At 42.5% G+C, this 18879-nt stretch overlaps 1 protein-coding gene across 1 annotated transcript in view; it reads right to left on the bottom strand.

The window, feature by feature from the left end:
- Positions 1–3799: 3799 nt before the first annotated feature.
- LOC135049264 (amine oxidase [flavin-containing] A-like) overlaps positions 3800–18879 on the bottom strand; it is a 148339-nt gene continuing 133259 nt past the window's right edge. Inside the window, exons 12-13 of the mRNA XM_063955624.1 lie at positions 16940–17002; positions 3800–4399 (exon numbers count right to left, since the gene is read on the bottom strand). Of these exons, the coding sequence (XP_063811694.1) occupies positions 4220–4399; positions 16940–17002 (243 nt within the window). The 3' untranslated portion in view covers positions 3800–4219. The remainder of the gene's footprint in view (positions 4400–16939; positions 17003–18879) is intronic.

The raw sequence follows: 18879 nt of genomic DNA, 5'->3' as shown, positions 1-18879 counted from the left end.
AAATATATTAAAATGATATACTGTTATGTATGAAGTGGGAGATATTGTGTGACAAATGAGGATGAGGTGTATGTGTGAATGTTAGCCAAAATATGTAAGTAAAAAGTATCACTGAAGATTTTTCATAAACAATTATTGAAGTCATAGAATAAATATCATAGACGGGGATATACTGTACATATTCATAAATAACCAATAATAAAAAGCAAATAGGTATTGTTCCATTCATATGCTGTATAAAGAGGAAAATGGAGATATATGTGTGAATGAGAATTATGGTAGCTTATTATGAGAGGTCTATAAATGTGGATTTTAATAGTATTGTAAAAACCTGAGAATTTTTATGACTATTGAGTAGATAAGATAATTCTAGTCTCTTTTCTAAAAAGTTCAATGTCCTCCTCTTATTCCTATTTGTAGTCTCTAAATGTCATAAACCAGGGATGGGGAACCTTCGGCCCTCCAGCTGTTGTTGAACTACACATCCCAGCATGCCCTGCAACAGTTTTAGCATGGCCAAATAGCAAAACTGTAGCAAGGCATGCTGGGATGTGTAGTTCACCAACAGCTGGAGGGCCAAAGGTTCCCCACCCCTGCCATAAACTTTTATGCATGTGGGATCACAGTCATGAAATCTCATGAAATGTCTGCCAATTGATGTAAGTGGTCTAAAATGTTGTGTTGAGCCTTGTTTAGCATTGTGGCTATTCCCCACTTGTTCTAGAATTCTTGTTTTCAATGGTTTCCTACTGTAGTTTGCTCACATTTGTTTTAGTTACTAGAACATTTCACACAATATACAGTACAATGGGGGTATCCAATTAGGTGCAATGAAACATTGGGAGTAAAAAGCAGGAGTTTTTTAGGCACCCGAAGCATAATTCACGTTAAATGACCGTCGGAGTCGCAATAATACATGGGATCGGGAACTTGTCCCGGATCCCATGTGTTATTGCACGATTGCAAGTTTGTTATCAGACGATATAAATGGCCTTTAATTGGATACCACAATTATGACCATCCGTCAAAAATAGCAAAATCAGTCTGTTTTTATCACCCAAAAACGTATCGCAAGTAACTGGATACCCCCAATGTTGGGTGTTTTGCAATATATGTAATCCTTTATTATCTATTGTTTACTGTATTTATCTGTAAATATAATGGTTTTCTGCATATAAAGACACATTTTACAAGTCCCACATTTATTAGAGCCTGGGTTACTAAAGTATAACTTTTTATTGAAGGGATCTAAGTGACAGGATCCCAATACAGATGTAGCCATGGTCATCGTGGCTGCGTCTAGGCGCGAGTGTGAGTCGTTTTCTGTGATATGCGCACACGCTGTTGTGCGTGTGCATCTTAGTCACACCCGCGGCCATTAACATTACATTTAAGTGCCAAGAGTCGTGGTGTAGTAAGGCACGGGTGCGACTAGGCGCGCCGGGAGTGCACGTGCAGCTGCTTTGCAGTTTCAATGACCATGGCTACATCTGTATGTCCCTGAGAATTTTGCAATGTCTCCAGTTACTGAAACCTTTTTGAACTAATATTTTGTTGAGATCTGTATCTGTGCCAAGAGCTGGCTAGTGTTTTTGTAAAATGTGTATGACATACTTACAGTTTTTACATAATTTGCCAATAAATCTTACTGGTTCTTCTTTGGTTTCATTCATTGCTTTTAGGTGAAGAAGTGAATCTCTTGTTTGGGCATAGATTCTTGAAATGTGTTTGATTATTATTTTACTGTATTCACTGGTTTCCAATCTTCTGCTTAATTACGTTGCTCTTTCTTGGAAAGTCTTTGTTTCTGAACAATTTCATTTTATTCTTAAGATTTCCCCTTTGGGGACACCTTTGGTTGTAGGTACGAATTGTGAGCTTTTGGAATGTAATATGCTGTTGGTTGCTGTTAACTTAAGAAGTAGCTCTGTGTAGAGACATCCATTCTTTTCAATTTTAAGAGTCAGGTCTGACTATCCTGACGCAACTCCAAGGTTAGGCAAATATTCATGTTCTGTTTTTGTTTAATTTCTGACTGAATTCCAAAAAAAGATTCTTCTTTCCATTTCAAATAATTAGGACGTCATCTATGACACATAGCCAAATATATTGTTGGTGTATCTACCATTTTTTGGACAGAACACAAACTCATGTTCCAACCACTCCAAGTAAAGGATCATGAATGCTGTGGCACAAGTAGTCCCCGTTGTCGACCCCTTATCTGGCAGTAGAATCATTTATTGCAAACAATGTAGTTTCTAGTCAAAACAAATTTCAGTAAGGTGAGCAAGAAGTTGTTGAATTATTTGGTTGTTGCCATCTCTAATAAATAAAACTGCATGGATGCCCTTTTCATGATCATTACTCATATAGAGGCTTGCTATATCACACATTGTCAGCCAACGGTTAGGACTCAATACAAGAGTGTGTACTGTATTTAAAATGTCCATTGTATACTGTATATATATTGTGGCAGGGACCGCATGATTCCACATGAAGTTAATGTGGAATGGCAGGCTTTTGCAGGATTGGAACAGCAGCAACAGGTCTGATGGAATCCAGTCCGGGTTTTAGCTGAGTCTGTGGTAAGCCACAGCTGGGCTAAACACTTCACCTTGTTTGCTGTCTTTAAAAATTTTGTTTTGGTTATTAGGTCTATATATCTGGTTACTGCTTCTGATGCCAGCAAGTAGCCAGGCGATAGATGGAAGTCTGGGTTTACGCTAGGAACCGTTTGGAATATGAACTATTTGTGATTACCATAACTTGGAATGTTATACTGCTGTTTTAAGAACAGCCTGTAAAACCTGACCTGCAAAACCTTCATGTGAAGCTGTATCCTGCCTAAGGTGTAAATAAAGGGGACATGGCAGAACCTCTTCGTGACATCAGACCCCTTCACGACATTCCTCCTGCTCCACATGTCACTTTATATGCAGTCAGTACTCCCACATAATATGCCATAAGACCCAGCTTCCATATGACTTTTTATTTGTCGTCAGATACCTCCTTCATATGCTATCAGAGAACCCCTACATGTCCCTTTATATATTTTAATATTATAAAGATGACACTATAATTATTAATTATAACTAAGGGGGCACATTTATTATTAAAAAAATAAGCAGGAACAGATATTACTTATAATAATACTGGGGATACATTTACTCTTTTTAACCATAAGCACATAATTCCTTTATTAATTGAAAGGAGACACATTCATAGTTTCATATCAGCTACTCAGCAACCATGGGAATCAGGAAGGGACAAATGCTACTCAGCATTAATCTAGGCATCACTAAGTATAGGAGTCGAGCATATATGCAGGCCCTCATTAGAATGGCAGCGGATTCCCTTAAGGCTGTTAAATCACTAAACAGTTTCAGTTTTAACTCTTCACACCATGGTATAATAATCTCAAACAATCTAATAGTTTGAGGGCAAAATCACTGGCACTAGGATAAGTACTGCTTAATAAGTGTACATGGTTTATTTGTGTATTAGTGATAACACAGCATAAAAGCCTTTTACTGTATTCAGTTCATATATAAATGGAATATCTATCTTTTTCATCATACTGTTTGGATCTCCTTATTAATGATGTATCACTGAGATGAACATTAAAAGGAACACAATTTGTTCTTATAGAATCCCAGTAGGATGAGTCTAAATCAGGCATGTCCGAACTGCGGCCCTCCAGCTGTTGTGAAACTACATATCCCAGCATGCCCTGACACAGTTTTGCTGTCAGAGAATGCTAAAGCTGTGTCAGGGCATGCTGGGATGTGTAGTTTCACAACAGCTGGAGGGCCGCAGTTTGGACATGCCTGGTCTAAATGAACTGACATAAATCAGGTGGCCTCAATCCACTATGCATTTTTTACTTGAAAAATACTATATTTCAAAATGTGTTAAATGTGCAATTCACCAATACCAAACACCCGATTAAGGGGAACATTTACTAAGTAGTGAAAAGAGCGGAGAATTGAGCCAGTGGAGAAGTTGCCCAAGGCAACCAATCAGCACTGAAGTAACATATAATTTGCATACTGTAAAATGATACAGAGCTGCTGATTGGTTGATGGGGCAACATCTCCACAGGCTCACTTCTCTGCTCTTATCACTGCTTAGTAAAAGTCCCCCTAAGACCTTTATTTACTAGCGTCCTTGCTAACGGACAGTCACATATCGCAGTAAATATACTTTTTTTTAAAAAGAGTTAAGGGTGCAAATTGATAAAATGTTTGCATTCAAAAGTAAAATAACCCTTTTTGAAAGCAAGAATACCAGCAGCAGCTGTTGCAAAGAAAGCAGAGTAGCCAAAGAATCTCAGTAAGCCTTGGGAAGTGGGCAGATTTCTTTCCAAGAAGGTGGTTGTTATTGGCAGAGCAGGAACATCCTAAATGGATAACAGAAATGACTGTAGTTAGTTTATTGTTCATTTTATTTGGTCTCACAATGTGTGCAATATTGTCTTATATCTATGACTTAGCAGAGTACACATAATTGTTTTAACCAGACAGATTTCTTCCAATGTCATTTAAGCTGTTGAGGGTGTACTGGGGACTAACATTATCAGCAGCACATTTTCACACATGCCTTCTGAATTGTACAATTGTACAGGTTCTGTAATAAGGATGAATAGTTACATACTATACGATACCAATGGTTATAGTTAATATTTTATATTTATGTAATAAATAATTCCTTCCATAATTCATTAACTTAATATTCTGTTGATTGCTCTATTCCATGTTAAGTGTTTCCTACATAATAGGCCAGAAACTCAGTCTTTTTTTAAAGGGGCAATCACTTACAAGGCAAAACCATGCCTTGTAAGTGATTGCCTCTTTTAAAAAAAACATCCAAGTTTGGCTGGCATCCCGCTCGGCCGCGGAACTCGGGCATCATTACATTTGGCCCAATATCTGTACTCTAATCCTGACCTTGTGCTGATAGGCTTGTGTCCATTAATCCAAAGGGCATTATTCTAAGGATAGCTACAATTTTAAACATAATTATGATGTTACACCGACGAAATTAGATATATTAGTCACATGTTCAACTGATATCGATTGTGAAGTGACTCCTCCTTCATCCTTCTCTTCAACAGGTAATTTCATCTACTACACTCCTGCAGAGCATTTCAACCAAATGACTGCTTGTGAAAATATATTTGCTTAGGTAATTTCATATACTACCCTCCTGCAGAACATTTCAACCAAATGACTGCTTGTGAAAATATATTTGCTTAGGTAATTTCATCTACTTCCCTCCAGCAGAACATTTCAACCAAATGACTGCTTGTGAAAATATATTTGCTTAGGTAATTTCATCTACTACCCTCCTGCAGAACATTTAAACCAAATGACTGCTTGTAAAAAAAATAGGATTTTAATTACCTACCGGTAAATTCTTTTCTCGTAGTCCGTAGAGGATGCTGGGGTCCACTTTAGTACCATGGGGTATAGACGGTTCTGCAGGAGCCTTCGGCACTTTAAGACTTTTCAACAGTGTGAACTGGCTCCTCCCTCTATGCCCCTCCTCCAGACCTCAGTATACGAACTGTGCCGAGGAGACGGACAACTTCGAGAGAAGAATTTACATTAAGCTAGTGGCGAGATTCACACCAGCTCACACCTTACAAACCATGCCACACAACATGGCAATCACCATAAACCATGCCAACGCGCATGAATAACGTAACAGCAACGGCTGTATAACTGCAGAACACATGAAAACCTGTGTAAAAGACAAAACATAATGCAGAAAAAAGGAGCACTGGGCGGGCGGCCCAGCATCCTCTACGGACTACGAGAAAAGGATTTACCAGTAGGTAATTAAAATCCTATTTTCTCTTACGTCCTAGAGGATGCTGGGGTCCACTTTAGTACCATGGGGATATACCAAAGCTCCCAGTACGGGCGGGAAAGTGCTAATGTTCCTGCAGAACTGACTGACCAAAACGAAGGTCGTCAGCAGCCAAGGTGTCAAACTTGTAAAACTTAGCAAACGTGTTTGCACCCGACCAAGCAGCTGCTTGGCAAATCTGCAATGCCGAGACACCCCGGGCAGCCACCCAGGACGAACCCACTTTCCTTGTAGAGTGGGCCTTCACCGAACTCGGTAACGGCAATCCTGCCGTGGAATGAGCGTGCTGAATGGTACCTCTGATCCAGCGCACAATAGTCTGCTTAGAAGCAGGAGTGTTAGGGTCTCCAGCCCTGTGCTGCCACGTCGTCATGGCAACCGGGAGACAAGTGCTAGTGGAGTAACCTGAGCGCAGCTGATACTCCGGTTCGGGTCTTTTGCTGTGCAGTGGTTATAGGCTCTGTGCACGGCAGGGGATCCGGTGCTGGTTTTTGTGCTCACAGTCTGTGAGGTCTGAGTGGGGCGTGGACAGCACCTGCTTTATAAGGCCTCTTTTCAGGGTAAGCAGATGCTGCTGAATCTCTGTTGGTTAGTCAGTTCATGAAAGTTAGCCAGTACTGTGTAGCTTTGTATTTGTTTGTTGCTTACTGCAAATAGGCCTGGGGATTTGGTATTACACTCTGCCAATCCAGACCTAGCAGTAAGACTGGAGTCAGTCGTTTAGCTTGCTGGGGTTCTGTTATTACTCTGTGAACTTAGCAAGTTTGCGGCTGTATTCTAACACTTGCCTGTCTAATCCTGTCTCACTGTGCTAGGTGTCAGGGGTCAGTTTAGTGGCAGTAAGCTTAAACCTGTGCACTGCAAGTGAGAATCAGGATTGTGGAGGCTCTCCTTGTGTCTATCATTCCATCTCTGACCAAGGAGTTTACTGCCACACCCGTTGGTAACCCTTTAGGGTTTTGCTGTTGCCCTTAGCAACAGCATTTCGGGTTCTCTACGTATTAAAACACAACATCTTGCTTTTTACATCTGAGCAGTTCTAATACAAGGGAGATACCCAGTTCCTTAGCCTCTGGGCTTCTCTGTTCACTGTGTGTGTATTTTGTTACCCTATCACCTTCTGTGTACGTTATGTCATATTCCCCAGTTTGTCTGTGAGTCCATTTGGAGTGCATAACAGTTCAAACACCAGTACATTCCTGCAGACACTGGAGTGCATAACAAGGAGACCCAGTCTTGTTGGGGTCATAGAGGACAAACAAAGCTTCTGTTTTCCTAATCCGAGCCATTCTTGCAACATAAATCCTCAATGCTCTGACGACATCCAAGGACTTTGGAACGGCTGAGGTGTCAGAAGCCACTGGCACCACCACCGGTTGGTTGATATGGAAAGAAGACACAACCTTTGGAAGAAAATGCTGACGTGTCCGCAGTTCAGCCCTATCTTCATGAAAAATCAAATAAGGACTCTTGTGAGACAGAGCCCCTAACACAGACACACGTCTGCCAGATGCCAAGGCCAACAGCATGACCACTTTCCAAGTGAGAAACTTCAACTCCACATCTTGCAGAGGCTCAAACCAGTCCGATTTAAGAAACTGCAACACCACATGAAGATCCCATGGCGCCGCAGGAGGCACAAAGGGAGGTTGGATGCGCAGAACTCCTTTCACGAACTTCTGAACCTCAGGAAGGGAAACCAATTGTTTCTGAAAGAAAATGGATAAGGCCGACATTTGGACCTTGATCGACCCTAGTCTCAAGCCAGCATCCACACCTGCCTGTAGAAATAGGAGAAGATGTCCTAATTGAAACTCCACCACAGGAAACTTCTTGGATTCACACCAAGATACATATTTTCTCCAAATACGATGGTAATGCTTGGACGTTACCCCTTTCCTGGCTAGAATAAGTGTGGGAATCACTTCATTGGGAATACCCTTACGGGCTAGGATCTGGCGCTCAACAGCCATGCCGCGGTAAGTCTTGATAAACTAACGTCCCTTGGCATAAAAAGAATGTTAAAAGTAGGCACAAACACCATAAACAAATCCTTACATAAGAGTCCTTATGGAAAGACAGGAGTGAAATCTCAATTCTATGTATTCAGTGTTCTGGAGTCCCTTGTCCACACAGACTCAATGATGTGAAGTAATTCTTTCTCTCAATAAAGAAGAAAAAGTCATAGTGCAGATCAGCTTGACAGGGACAACGGATTTATTTTACATAGAACACTCACAAGATTCATAATAAAACAAGCATATAACCACTGCAAGTGGATAACAAGGGGGTGCTGATTTCTGATATCTTCTAATTACCCTCCCAGGATGGTACAATGGGAAGCACTGGAGGTCCCGGACACCACAGCAGTACACAGAAAGTTGAAGTATCAGGATCAGTCCACCCACAGTCCAGGCAAAGGCTAGCACCACCTGCTTAAGCTGGTCTGCACTATGACTTTTTCTTCTTTATTGAGAGAAAGAATTACTTCACATCATTGAGTCTGTGTGGACAAGGGACTCCAGAACACTGAATACATAGAATTGAGATTTCACTCCTGTCTTTCCATAAGGACTCTTATGTAAGGATTTGTTTATGGTGTTTGCGCCTACTTTTAACATTCTTTTTATGCCATTGTCACTTTTTGGAATTTTGTGTGAGGGTTCCTTTGTTTTTAAGTGGGCTGCATATGCACCTGAGGCAGCGCATTTGTACAATAATTTCTTTGTAAACTAACGGCCCTTGCTGAAGCAGGTCCTCGCGAAGAGGGAAGGGCTGAGGATCTTCCAGCAGTAACTCCTGAAGATTTGGATACCAAGACCTCCTTGGCCAGTCTGGGGCAATGAGAATTGCCCGAACCCTTGTTCTTCTGACGATCTTTAGAATATTTGGTATTAGCGGAAGTGGAGGGAACAGATACACTGACTGGAACACCCACTGGGTCACCAGTGCATCCACTGCTACTGCTTGTGGGTCTCTCGACCTGGAACAATATTTCTGAAGCTTCTTGTTGAGACGAGATGCCATCATGTCTATATGAGGAACGCCCCAATGATCTGCTATCTCTGCAAAGACTTCTGGGTGGAGGCCCCATTCTCCTGGATGGAGATCGTGTCTGCTGAGGAAGTCCGCTTCCCAGTTGTCCACTCTCGGAATGAAAATTGCTGACAGAGCTCTTGCATGTCTTCAGTATTTTTGTCACCTCTGCCATTGCCGCTCTGCTTTTCGTTCCTTCCTGACGGTTTATGTAAGCTACTGCCGTTACATTATCCGACTGGATCTGTACGGGACGATCTTCAAGAAGATGCGCCGCTTGATGAAGGCTGTTGTACACAGCTCTCAACTCCAGAATGTTTATGTGAAGCATTTCTTGACTTGACCATCTTCCTTGGAAGCTTTCCCCTTGCGTGACTGCTCCTCAACCTCGGAGACTTGGATCTGTGGTCACCAGGATCCAGGACTGAATCCCGAACCTGCGTCCCTCCAGGAGGTGAGAACTTTGTAGCCACCACAGGAGCGAAATTCTGGCTTTTGTCGACAGGATTATCCTCTGATGCATGTGTAGATGTGATCCTGACCACTTGTCTAGTAGGTCCCACTGGAACACCCTGGCATGGAATCGGCCATATTGTAGAGCTTCGTAAGCCACTACCATCTTCATCAGCAGGCGGATGCACTGATGAATCGACACGCGTGCTGGTTTCAAAATCTGTTTGACCATCTTCAAGATCTCCAGAGCCTTTTCCACCAGTAGAGGACCCCTCTCTGCAGGACCTCGGTGTCCAGAATCATTCCCAGAAATGATCATCTCAATGTCAGTTCCACTTGTGATTTTGGAAGGTTTATGATCCAACCGTGCCGTGAAACTTCTCGCTAGATCTCGCTTTTATCAGGAGATCGTCTAGGTACGGGATTATGTTGACTCCTTTCTTGCGAAGGAGAACCATCATCTCCGCCATCACCTTGGTGAATATTCTCGGAGCCGTGGAGAGCCCGAAAGGCAATGTTTGGAACTGGTAGTGACAGTCTTGAACCGCAAATCTCAGGTATGCTTGATGTGGAGGGTAAATGGGAACATGCAAATAAGCATCCTTGATGTCCACCGACACCAAAAATTCCTTTCCTCCAAGCTGGAGATCACCGCTCTCAGGGACTCCATCTTGAATTTGAATCTTTTTAAATAAAGAGTCAGAGATTTTAGGTTTAAAATCGGTCTGACCGAGCCGTCCGGCTTCGGAACCACAAACAGGCTTGAGTAAAACCTTTTTCCTGTTGTGGTACAGGAACTAAGGAAATTACTCCGTCTTGACGTAATTTCTGTATTGCATTCAGTACTTTTGATCTGTTCGTAACAGAAACTGGCAAGGCTGATTTGAAAAATCGGCATGGGGAAGGTCTTGAAATTCGAGTTTGTAACCTTGGGTTACTGTCTGTAATATCCAAGGATCCAGATCTGAGTAAACCCAGACTTGGCTGAAGAACAGTAGACGTGCCCCCACCCGATCGGACTCCCGCAGGGGAGCCCCAGCGTCATGCTGTGGTTTTAGCAGAAGTAGCTGTGGACTTCTGCTCCTGCGACCCCGATGGTGTTGCAGGTTTCCTACCTCTTCCCCGCCCTCTTTTTGCAAAGAAGGGGGTACCTTTTGCTTTTTTGTATTTTTTGGGCCGAAAGGACTGCATCACATGAGAATGATACCCTTTTCTAGGTGGAGCAGGTGCGGAAGGCAGAAATGCCGACTTGCCTGATGTAGTTGTTGAAATCATGGCATCCAGCTTGTCTCCAAAGAGGGCCTCCCCATTGTAAGGGAGCGCCTCAATATTCTTCTTTGATTCGACATCAGCATTCCATTGGCGGATCCATAGTGCCCTGCGGGCCGAAATCACCATAGCAGAGGATCTTGAACCCAGCAAACCAATATCCTTCATGGCTTCAACTAAGTAATCTGCAGCATCTTTGATATGGCCAAGAATTAGGACCAACTCATCCTTGTCAGCTGTGTCTATATTCACTAACAAGTTGTCTGACCATTTTTCCACAGCGTTACCCACCCACGCACAAGCAATGGTGGACCTGAGCAACATTCCGTTAGCCGTATAGATGGACTTTAAGGTAACCTCTAATTTACGGTCAGCAGGGTCCTTTATGGAAGCTGACCCTGTGGCAGGCAAAATTATCTTTTTAGACAGCCTGGAAACTGAGGTGTCTACCATTGGAGGTGAATCCCATTTGCACCTGTCTTCCTCAGGGAAAGGGTACGCTACACGTATCGTTCTAGGAATGGTAAATTTCTTTTCTGGGGTAGACCAGGATTCCTCAAAGAATGCATTCAGATCCTTTGAAGGAGGAAAAGTCACTACCTGCTTTTTATTCAATTTGAAATAATCCTTTTCCTCAGGGACCGGAGTTGTCTCAGTAAACTCCAACACCTCTTTAATAGCGACAATCATACATTGAATGCTTTTGGCTAGTTTGGGGTCAACCCCTCTTAAATCCCCAGTGTCGACCTCATTGTCGGAATCTGTGTCTGTGTCCCCTTGCATTATTTGGGCCAGAGACCTTTTCTGGGAACTGGATGGAACCCGAGTAGATGATATGGAGGGATCAGCAAACAGTGCATCCTCCACAGACTGTCTCCAATATATAGTCTGTTGTTCAGACTCAGAGAATTTCTGTGCAAGCATGGATATATTACTCTGCAACTTTCTCCTTCAGTCTGGCTCCTTCTGAGGGAAGAGCCACCATATTACCCTCTTCTGCATCTAAAATAGGTTCCTCCGGGGAAGAACCCCCCCCTTCCCCCGATGTCTGACATGTTATATACTCGTGTACACACACACACCCCTATCACACAGGAGAGCTATCGGGGACAGACACACACTGATGTCTGTCAGAGGAGCAGAAAGGGATTTGCCAGCTCACACACTGCGCCCTATATGAATGTACAAATAACACAATTACAGCGCATATACCAATATTAGGCCCGCAGACCTAATAACTATGAACACTCCCTTCCCTCCTATAACACCCTGGTACTTGTATCAGCCATGTCTTGATGAGAAATCAGCGTCTGGATCCTCACAGTGGCGTTCTGTAGGAGAAAATGGCGCCCTGTGAGTGAGCTGGTGTATCTGAGAAGCTCCGCCCCCTTGCAATGGCGCGATTCTGACTCAGAAAATGGGGAATCTTTATACTGGCCCCGGGGGCAGCACGACCGCAGGGACCGAGGATGTGCCCTATTTTTGCCAGTGAGAGTAAGGTTTACTCATGCCGCTCAGAGCGCCCCCCCCCCCCCCCCGCACGCTCTGCACCCGCTGCTGAGAGACATGGCGTGCAGCATCCCGCCGCTGCGCTGATATCTGAATGCCGCCAACGATGACCGGAGGACCCCTTTCTGCAGGACTCCGGTAGATATACTCACCAGCCGTCTTTCTTCTGGCTCTGTTAGAGGGTGGCAGCAGTGCTGTGGGAGTGAATGCTGGCCAGGCTTGAGCTGTGTTCAGTACCCTTCAGGAGCTAATGGTGTTCTGTCAGCGGAAGCAGAACCATTAACTAACTGAGAAGTTGGTTCCTACTTTTCCCCTAAGTCCCACGAAGCAGGGAAGCTGTTGCCAGCAGCTTCCCTGTAAAATAAAAAACCTAACAAAGTCTTTTTCCAGCAAAGCTCTGTAGAGCTCCACTAGTGTGCATCCAGTCTCCCGGGCACATTTTCTAAACTGAGGTCTGGAGGAGGGGCAAAGAGGGAGGAGCCAGTTCACACTGTTAAAAAGTCTTAAAGTGCCGAAGGTTCCTGCGGAACCGTCTATACCCCATGGTACTAAAGTGGACCCCAGCATCCTCTAGGACGTAAGAGAAATATATTTGCTTAGGTAATTTCATCTACTACCTTCCTGCAGAACATTTCAACCAAACGACTGCTTGTGAAAATATATTTGCTTAGGTAATTTCATCTACTACCCTCCTGCAGAACATTTCAACCAAATGACTGCTTGTGAAAATATATTGGCTTAGGTAATTTCATCTACTACCCTCCTGCAGAACATTTAAACCAAATGACTGCTTAAGAAAATATATTTGCTTAGGTATATTAAAAATGAGAGCTGCAGATTATCACTACTGATTGCACTGAAACACTAGTTAACAAATTGGGTGATAAGAATGATAGCATTGCTATTGGCATAAGGCATCTGCTTTTGTATTAGATTGCTTATACACATGATGGGTTGCTATTAATAAATTGGAATGTTATCTCCTGAGTGTAGGCAAATCTTAGATTGTTGGTATGTTAGCCTGTTTTTCTTAAAACTGTTTTATTACTAGCTATTGCTGGGGGAGGGTTCATTGGAGTTTGGGTGTAATCAGTGTATTCACATGCTTGGCACATTACTTAAAGAGCATTAGGGAGGCTTGTGTCCATTAATTCAAAGGACATTATTCTAAGGATAGCTACAATTTTAAACACAGTAATTATGACGTTACACCAACGTTAAACCGAAGGAAAACTGAAGGATGAACAATCAACCCACAATCTGGACCACTGAAGGACTGCTTTCAAACAAATGTGAGTCCACTTACTCTACACATCAAACTACTCGAGTCTGAGTAACCTGGACACTTATAACTTAAATCTGTGTTAGGAACACTGCAAGAGCTTTCAACCTCATCTGCAACAACTCAAATTTATAGCTTACCAGAAACATCTGAATTCTCCCCTGTACCAATGTAATTTTACTTTAACATATTCTTGTAAGTCCTGTCTGAATTACCATTACTTTTTTCCGACTCTCAGTCTAGTTTAAAACTGAACTTCTACAATCTTAGAATCGTCACTGTAAGTTCACTTGTAACTCAATTACTTTCGATTATAATACACATTTAACAACATCGTACTTTTAACTGAACTCCTGCAAATCTACTGCTCTGTCTCTATTAAACAGCCTCCACTCCTTTTTCCAATATATAGTTATATTTTAGGTTTTTATTATTAGCATTATTTTTATCATTATCATACTATGTCCAGGTTTACATCAACCCTCCCCATCACCCCTTGTCTACCTTATTCTTTCTTATGCACCTTCCTTCCACATCTATCCCTCCCCCCTAGTCTCCTACATCTCCTACTCTCTACCCTCCTGTTTCCCATCCACCCGTCTCCCTCCCTTCCCCTTCTCTCTTCCTGTCACCTCACTCTCAGTCATTTCTGCCACACCATGGTCCTACTACCCCACCACTCAGCACCGTTCCCTCGCTCCATTCTCTGTCACCTCACCTCATCTCCATCAACATCACACTGCATTCCCTCCCTGTCCTCCTCTTGCAGTCTCCCCTATTCTTAAAAAACCTACCCTTGATCCACACACACTCTCCAACTATCGACCAATCTCTCTCCTCCCTTTTGCCTCCAAACTCCTTGAGCGTATTGTCTATAACCGCCTGACTGCCTTTCTTTCCTCCCACTCACTACTTGACCCACTCCAGTCTGGCTTCACTGAAACTGTCCTCACAAAAGTCTTCAATTACCTCCTATCTGCTAAATCCAAGGGTCACTACTCTTTGCTTATTCTTCTTGACCTCTCTGCTGCTTTTGACACTGTGGACCACCCTCTCCTTCTGCAAATCCTTCACTCCCTTTGTCTGTGTGATGCTGCCCTCTCTGGATGTCCTCCTACCTCTCTGACCATTCCTTCTCTAACTCCTCTCATGGCTCCACCTCTCCCCCCCCCCACTTCCTCTAACTGTAGGTGTCCCCCAAGGTTCTGTTCTTGGTCCTCTCCTTTTCTTTCTCTATACATCCTCTTTAAGAGAACTCATTAGCTCTTTTGACTTACAATATCATCTCTATGCTGATGATACTCAGATCTACCTTTCCTCCCCTGACCTCTCTCCTCACTCGTGTACCCAACTGTCTCTCTGCTATCTCTTCTTGGATGTCCCAGTGCTTTCTTAAACTTAACATGTCTAAGACTGAGCAGATCATCTTCCCATCCTACCGCACAACTTCACCTTCCACAATTTCATTATCTATTGATGGCACTACTATCTCCTCTAGCCCACAAGTGCACTGTCTTGGAGTAATCCTTGACTCATCCCTCTCCTTCAAACCACACATTCAGCACCTCTCACAAACCTGGCATTTTCATCTCAAAAATATTTCCAGGATCAGACCATTTCTCACCCAGGATGCCACCAAGACCCTTGTACACTCACTGGTCATCTCCAGACTGGACTACTGTAATCTCCTCCTGACTGGCATCCCTAACACATACACCTCTCCACACCAATCTATCCTCAATGCTGCTGGCCGGATCATCTTCCTCACCAAACGCACTACATCCACCTACCCTCTCTTACAAGCCCTTCACTGGCTCCCCTTCCCCTTCAGAATCCATTTCAAGCTTCTTACACTCACTTACAATGCCCTCATCCACTCTTCTCCCAGTTACATCTCTCACCTTATCTCCCTTTACACTTCCCACCCATCCTCTTCGCTCTGCTAATGCACTCCGCCTCTCCTGCGTTCTGATTACCTCCTCCCACTCCTACCTCCAAGATTTTGTACGTGCTACTGCCTTGTTCTGGAATTCTCTGCCTCTCCCCCTAAGACTCTCCACCTCTCTACAAAACATCAAACGGGCTCTCAAGACACACTTCTTTACCAAACCCAGCCGTCTCTCATCCTAAGCCTTCCATGGTCCATGCTCACTTTCTACCCCATTTGTGTCACTCCTGTCTGTGTACACCTCCTCTTTGGAATGTAAACTCTCACGAGCAGGGTCCTCTTTCCTCATGTGCTTTTACGTCTCTTACTTAACCTATCATCTTTTTAATACTCCCTTTGATGGCACCAAATCCTTCGGTTTTCTGCCACCCTGATACTTATTTCCGTGCTGTTACTGACGCAGCTATGTTTATATACCCTGTACTTGTCCTATATTGTATTGAACTGTAAGTCACTGTCTTCATGTTTTGCTTATTTGTTAACTCTGTAATTTGGTGCTGTGGATCCCATGTGGCGCCATATAAATAAAGGATAATAATAATAATAATAATAATAATACCACCATACGTTTGGTCATACACACAGTGCTAATTTAGGGCGTGAGTGGTTAAATGGTCACAACTATGTGGCAACAGGGCCTTTTGGGCATGTGTAGGTAGAACTGTGGGCTTTTCAGAGTTGAGGATATGTAGACATCTGTCTGACTTCAGACAGATCTCTTGCGCCAAGAAAAAAGACTGGTGCAAGTTCACAATGATAGTGATGATGACTGCTTCTACCAGTAGGACGGTGCAAATGCAGAGATGTATACTACTCTGCAGTGTTGGACTAGGGCATGAAGGGCCCAGCGGGGGAATGCAGTGGTAGGGGCCCATGCTTAGAGTCTTGGATAACTATTAGAGAGTGCATGGTCTGGGCCCCCTGATAAATATTATAGTAAATATTGCCAGTGCATGCATGATAATGTACCAGATTAATAACAGCAATGCCCTGTGGAAAATACACCAGAGTCCTGTGCAGTAAAAGGTAACATATGTATAATGTATAAATCAAGGGCGCAGTCTGGAACCTGATCCCTAAATGAAGGGTTGCCCCCCCCCTTCCCCCCAAGTAAGTGGGGCCCACCAAGGGTTCCCCTGTACCCCTGTGGACCAGTCCGGCCCTGCTACTCTGACACAGGCAAAGATTTGTGTTTACCATGTTTCTAAACACACAATTTCCTGCCTGCTTGTGCAGCCAACTTCCATGCAATGCTGAATCAACACACATGAACTTGCGATACAGTAACTGCAACATAGAGGTGCAACAAATGTAGTTTAGGAGACTGAATGTAATGTAAGAATTTATAGTCTTACACCGTATGTAGCATAAATAATGTCAGTGTATGTACTAATTAGATATGAAAATATTCACACAGTAGTTATGTGTCATACTGCATCCAAGTGCCATGAAAATAAAAGAACTATGCCAATAGGACAACTTCACTACTCTTGTCTTGATTTACTTATTTGGTTTCATAACACAAATTATATGACAAAATCTTAATTTTCTTTTTTGTTGTGAAAACATACCGTAGATTCAGGCTCAGGTACCCATATCTGATGCTCTGTGAGTAGTCCCATCTTGCACATTATCTGCAATTATATTATAAATCCAAGAGCATTATTTGTTAAAGTGAAATCCTAAAGTGTGCCATTACTGTATGATTAGAAATATTACAATGTGTGCTTTATACAATAGAGTACAAAATTACAGCCATGGAGCCTGTTCATTTATGGTTAATGTTTAATTTATAAATTCTTTATTGATGAGGCACGCTCATTAATATTCGGGTGTCTCTGCCATACTGTCCTATAGTGGTAAAATAAACATTCAATCTTCACCGACTTAAGTCTTAACCAAGTATAAGCAAAAGGAGAAAAACAAAAGGCGTAATAATAAGACTAAAGACAGACACTGTGACTCTTGAGGGAGACAATGTAATAGCAGATCATCTTAATAATTATTTTTGCTCCTTATTCACTACTGAAATAGAGGGGAAGGGGCCACAGTTAAGTTGCAAGTACATTAAAAATGAGGCAGACAAGTACATTTACAAAGGTCCTAACAGAACTCTCAAAACTGAAAGTGGATACATCAATGGGGCCAGATGGGATAAAGATGTGCTGGTAGTATCATTAACAGAATTATTCAACCAGTCACTAGCAACAGGAGTAATTCCAGAGGACTGGAAAAGAGCATCCGTAGTCCCCATGCACAAAGTGGAAGCAAGAAAGAGGCAAGCAACTATCGACCAGTGAGCCTTACGTAAGTAGTAGGGAAATTGATGGAAACACTGTTAAAAATAAGAATTGCAGAACATTTCAAATCCAGCAACTTACAGGATCCCAAACAGCATGGATTTACTGAGGGGAGATCATGCCAGAGAAATCTTATTGACTTTTTTGACTTGGTAACAAAATAAATAAATGGGAGCATAAATGTAGCTTATCTATACTTTAGTAAGGATTTTGACACTGTCAGACATCACAGACTGTTAAAGAAACTTGAAAGCCCGGGCTTTGATACTAAGATGCATGAATGGATAACATTTTGGTTGCAGGATAGAAAAGAAAGAGTTGCAGTAAATGAGTGCATTCACAGGAGGGAGATGTTGCCCTGCTTTTTAATATCTTTATTGGTGACATTGTAAATGGTATTGAAGGGAAGATATGCCTTTCTGCAGATGACACAAAGTTATGCAACAGGGTAGACACACCAGGAGGTTTAAAACAAATGACTGATGAGCTAGGTAGACTAGAGAAATGGTCAAGAGCGTGGCAACTACAGTTGAATGCCAACAAATTCAAAATCATGCAATTGGGTCTCAAAAATCAAAAGGCTTCAATACTGTATTAATTGCACTATCATGGAAACTACTGAAGATGAAAGGGATCTACAGTAGTTGTCACTATTTGAGAGGACATAAAGGCAGGGAAAGAAAGAAAGAAAGAAAGAAGGAAAGAGAAAGAAAGAAAGAAAGAAAGAAAGAAAGAAAGAAAGATGGATGAATGGCCTACATCACAAAACTTACCGAAAAGACTAAAATATCTTAATACACTATGTGTAGTTTGAAGCAGAGAAGGAAAAGGGGGACATGACAGAAACTTTCAAATACAGTAAGGCTTTTAACAAGGTACAGGAGGGAAACATTCTTCAAAGGAAGAGACAAATTTGAACACAAGGACATGCACTGGAGGGAGGTAGGTTCAGGGAAAATTTGAGAAAAAATTACTTCACAGAAAAGAGTAGTGGACAAGTGGAATAGCCTCCCATCAGAGGTGGTAGAGACTAATACAGTAGACCAATTTAAACATGCTTTGAATACACCATAAGGATATCATTACAAAGAAATCAAATAGGGTTTGAGGTAACAATATGGTTACAAAAGTGGTAGACTAGAAGGGCCAAATGGTTATCTGCCATCAAATTCCATTTTGCTATGCATCAATATGTGCTTGCTGGCTTGATC

Source organism: Pseudophryne corroboree, chromosome 2, assembly GCF_028390025.1.
Source record: "Pseudophryne corroboree isolate aPseCor3 chromosome 2, aPseCor3.hap2, whole genome shotgun sequence".
Classification (NCBI taxonomy): domain Eukaryota; kingdom Metazoa; phylum Chordata; class Amphibia; order Anura; family Myobatrachidae; genus Pseudophryne; species Pseudophryne corroboree.
Note: the sequence above shows the minus strand (reverse complement) of the source record. Positions and strands in the feature narration are given on the sequence as shown.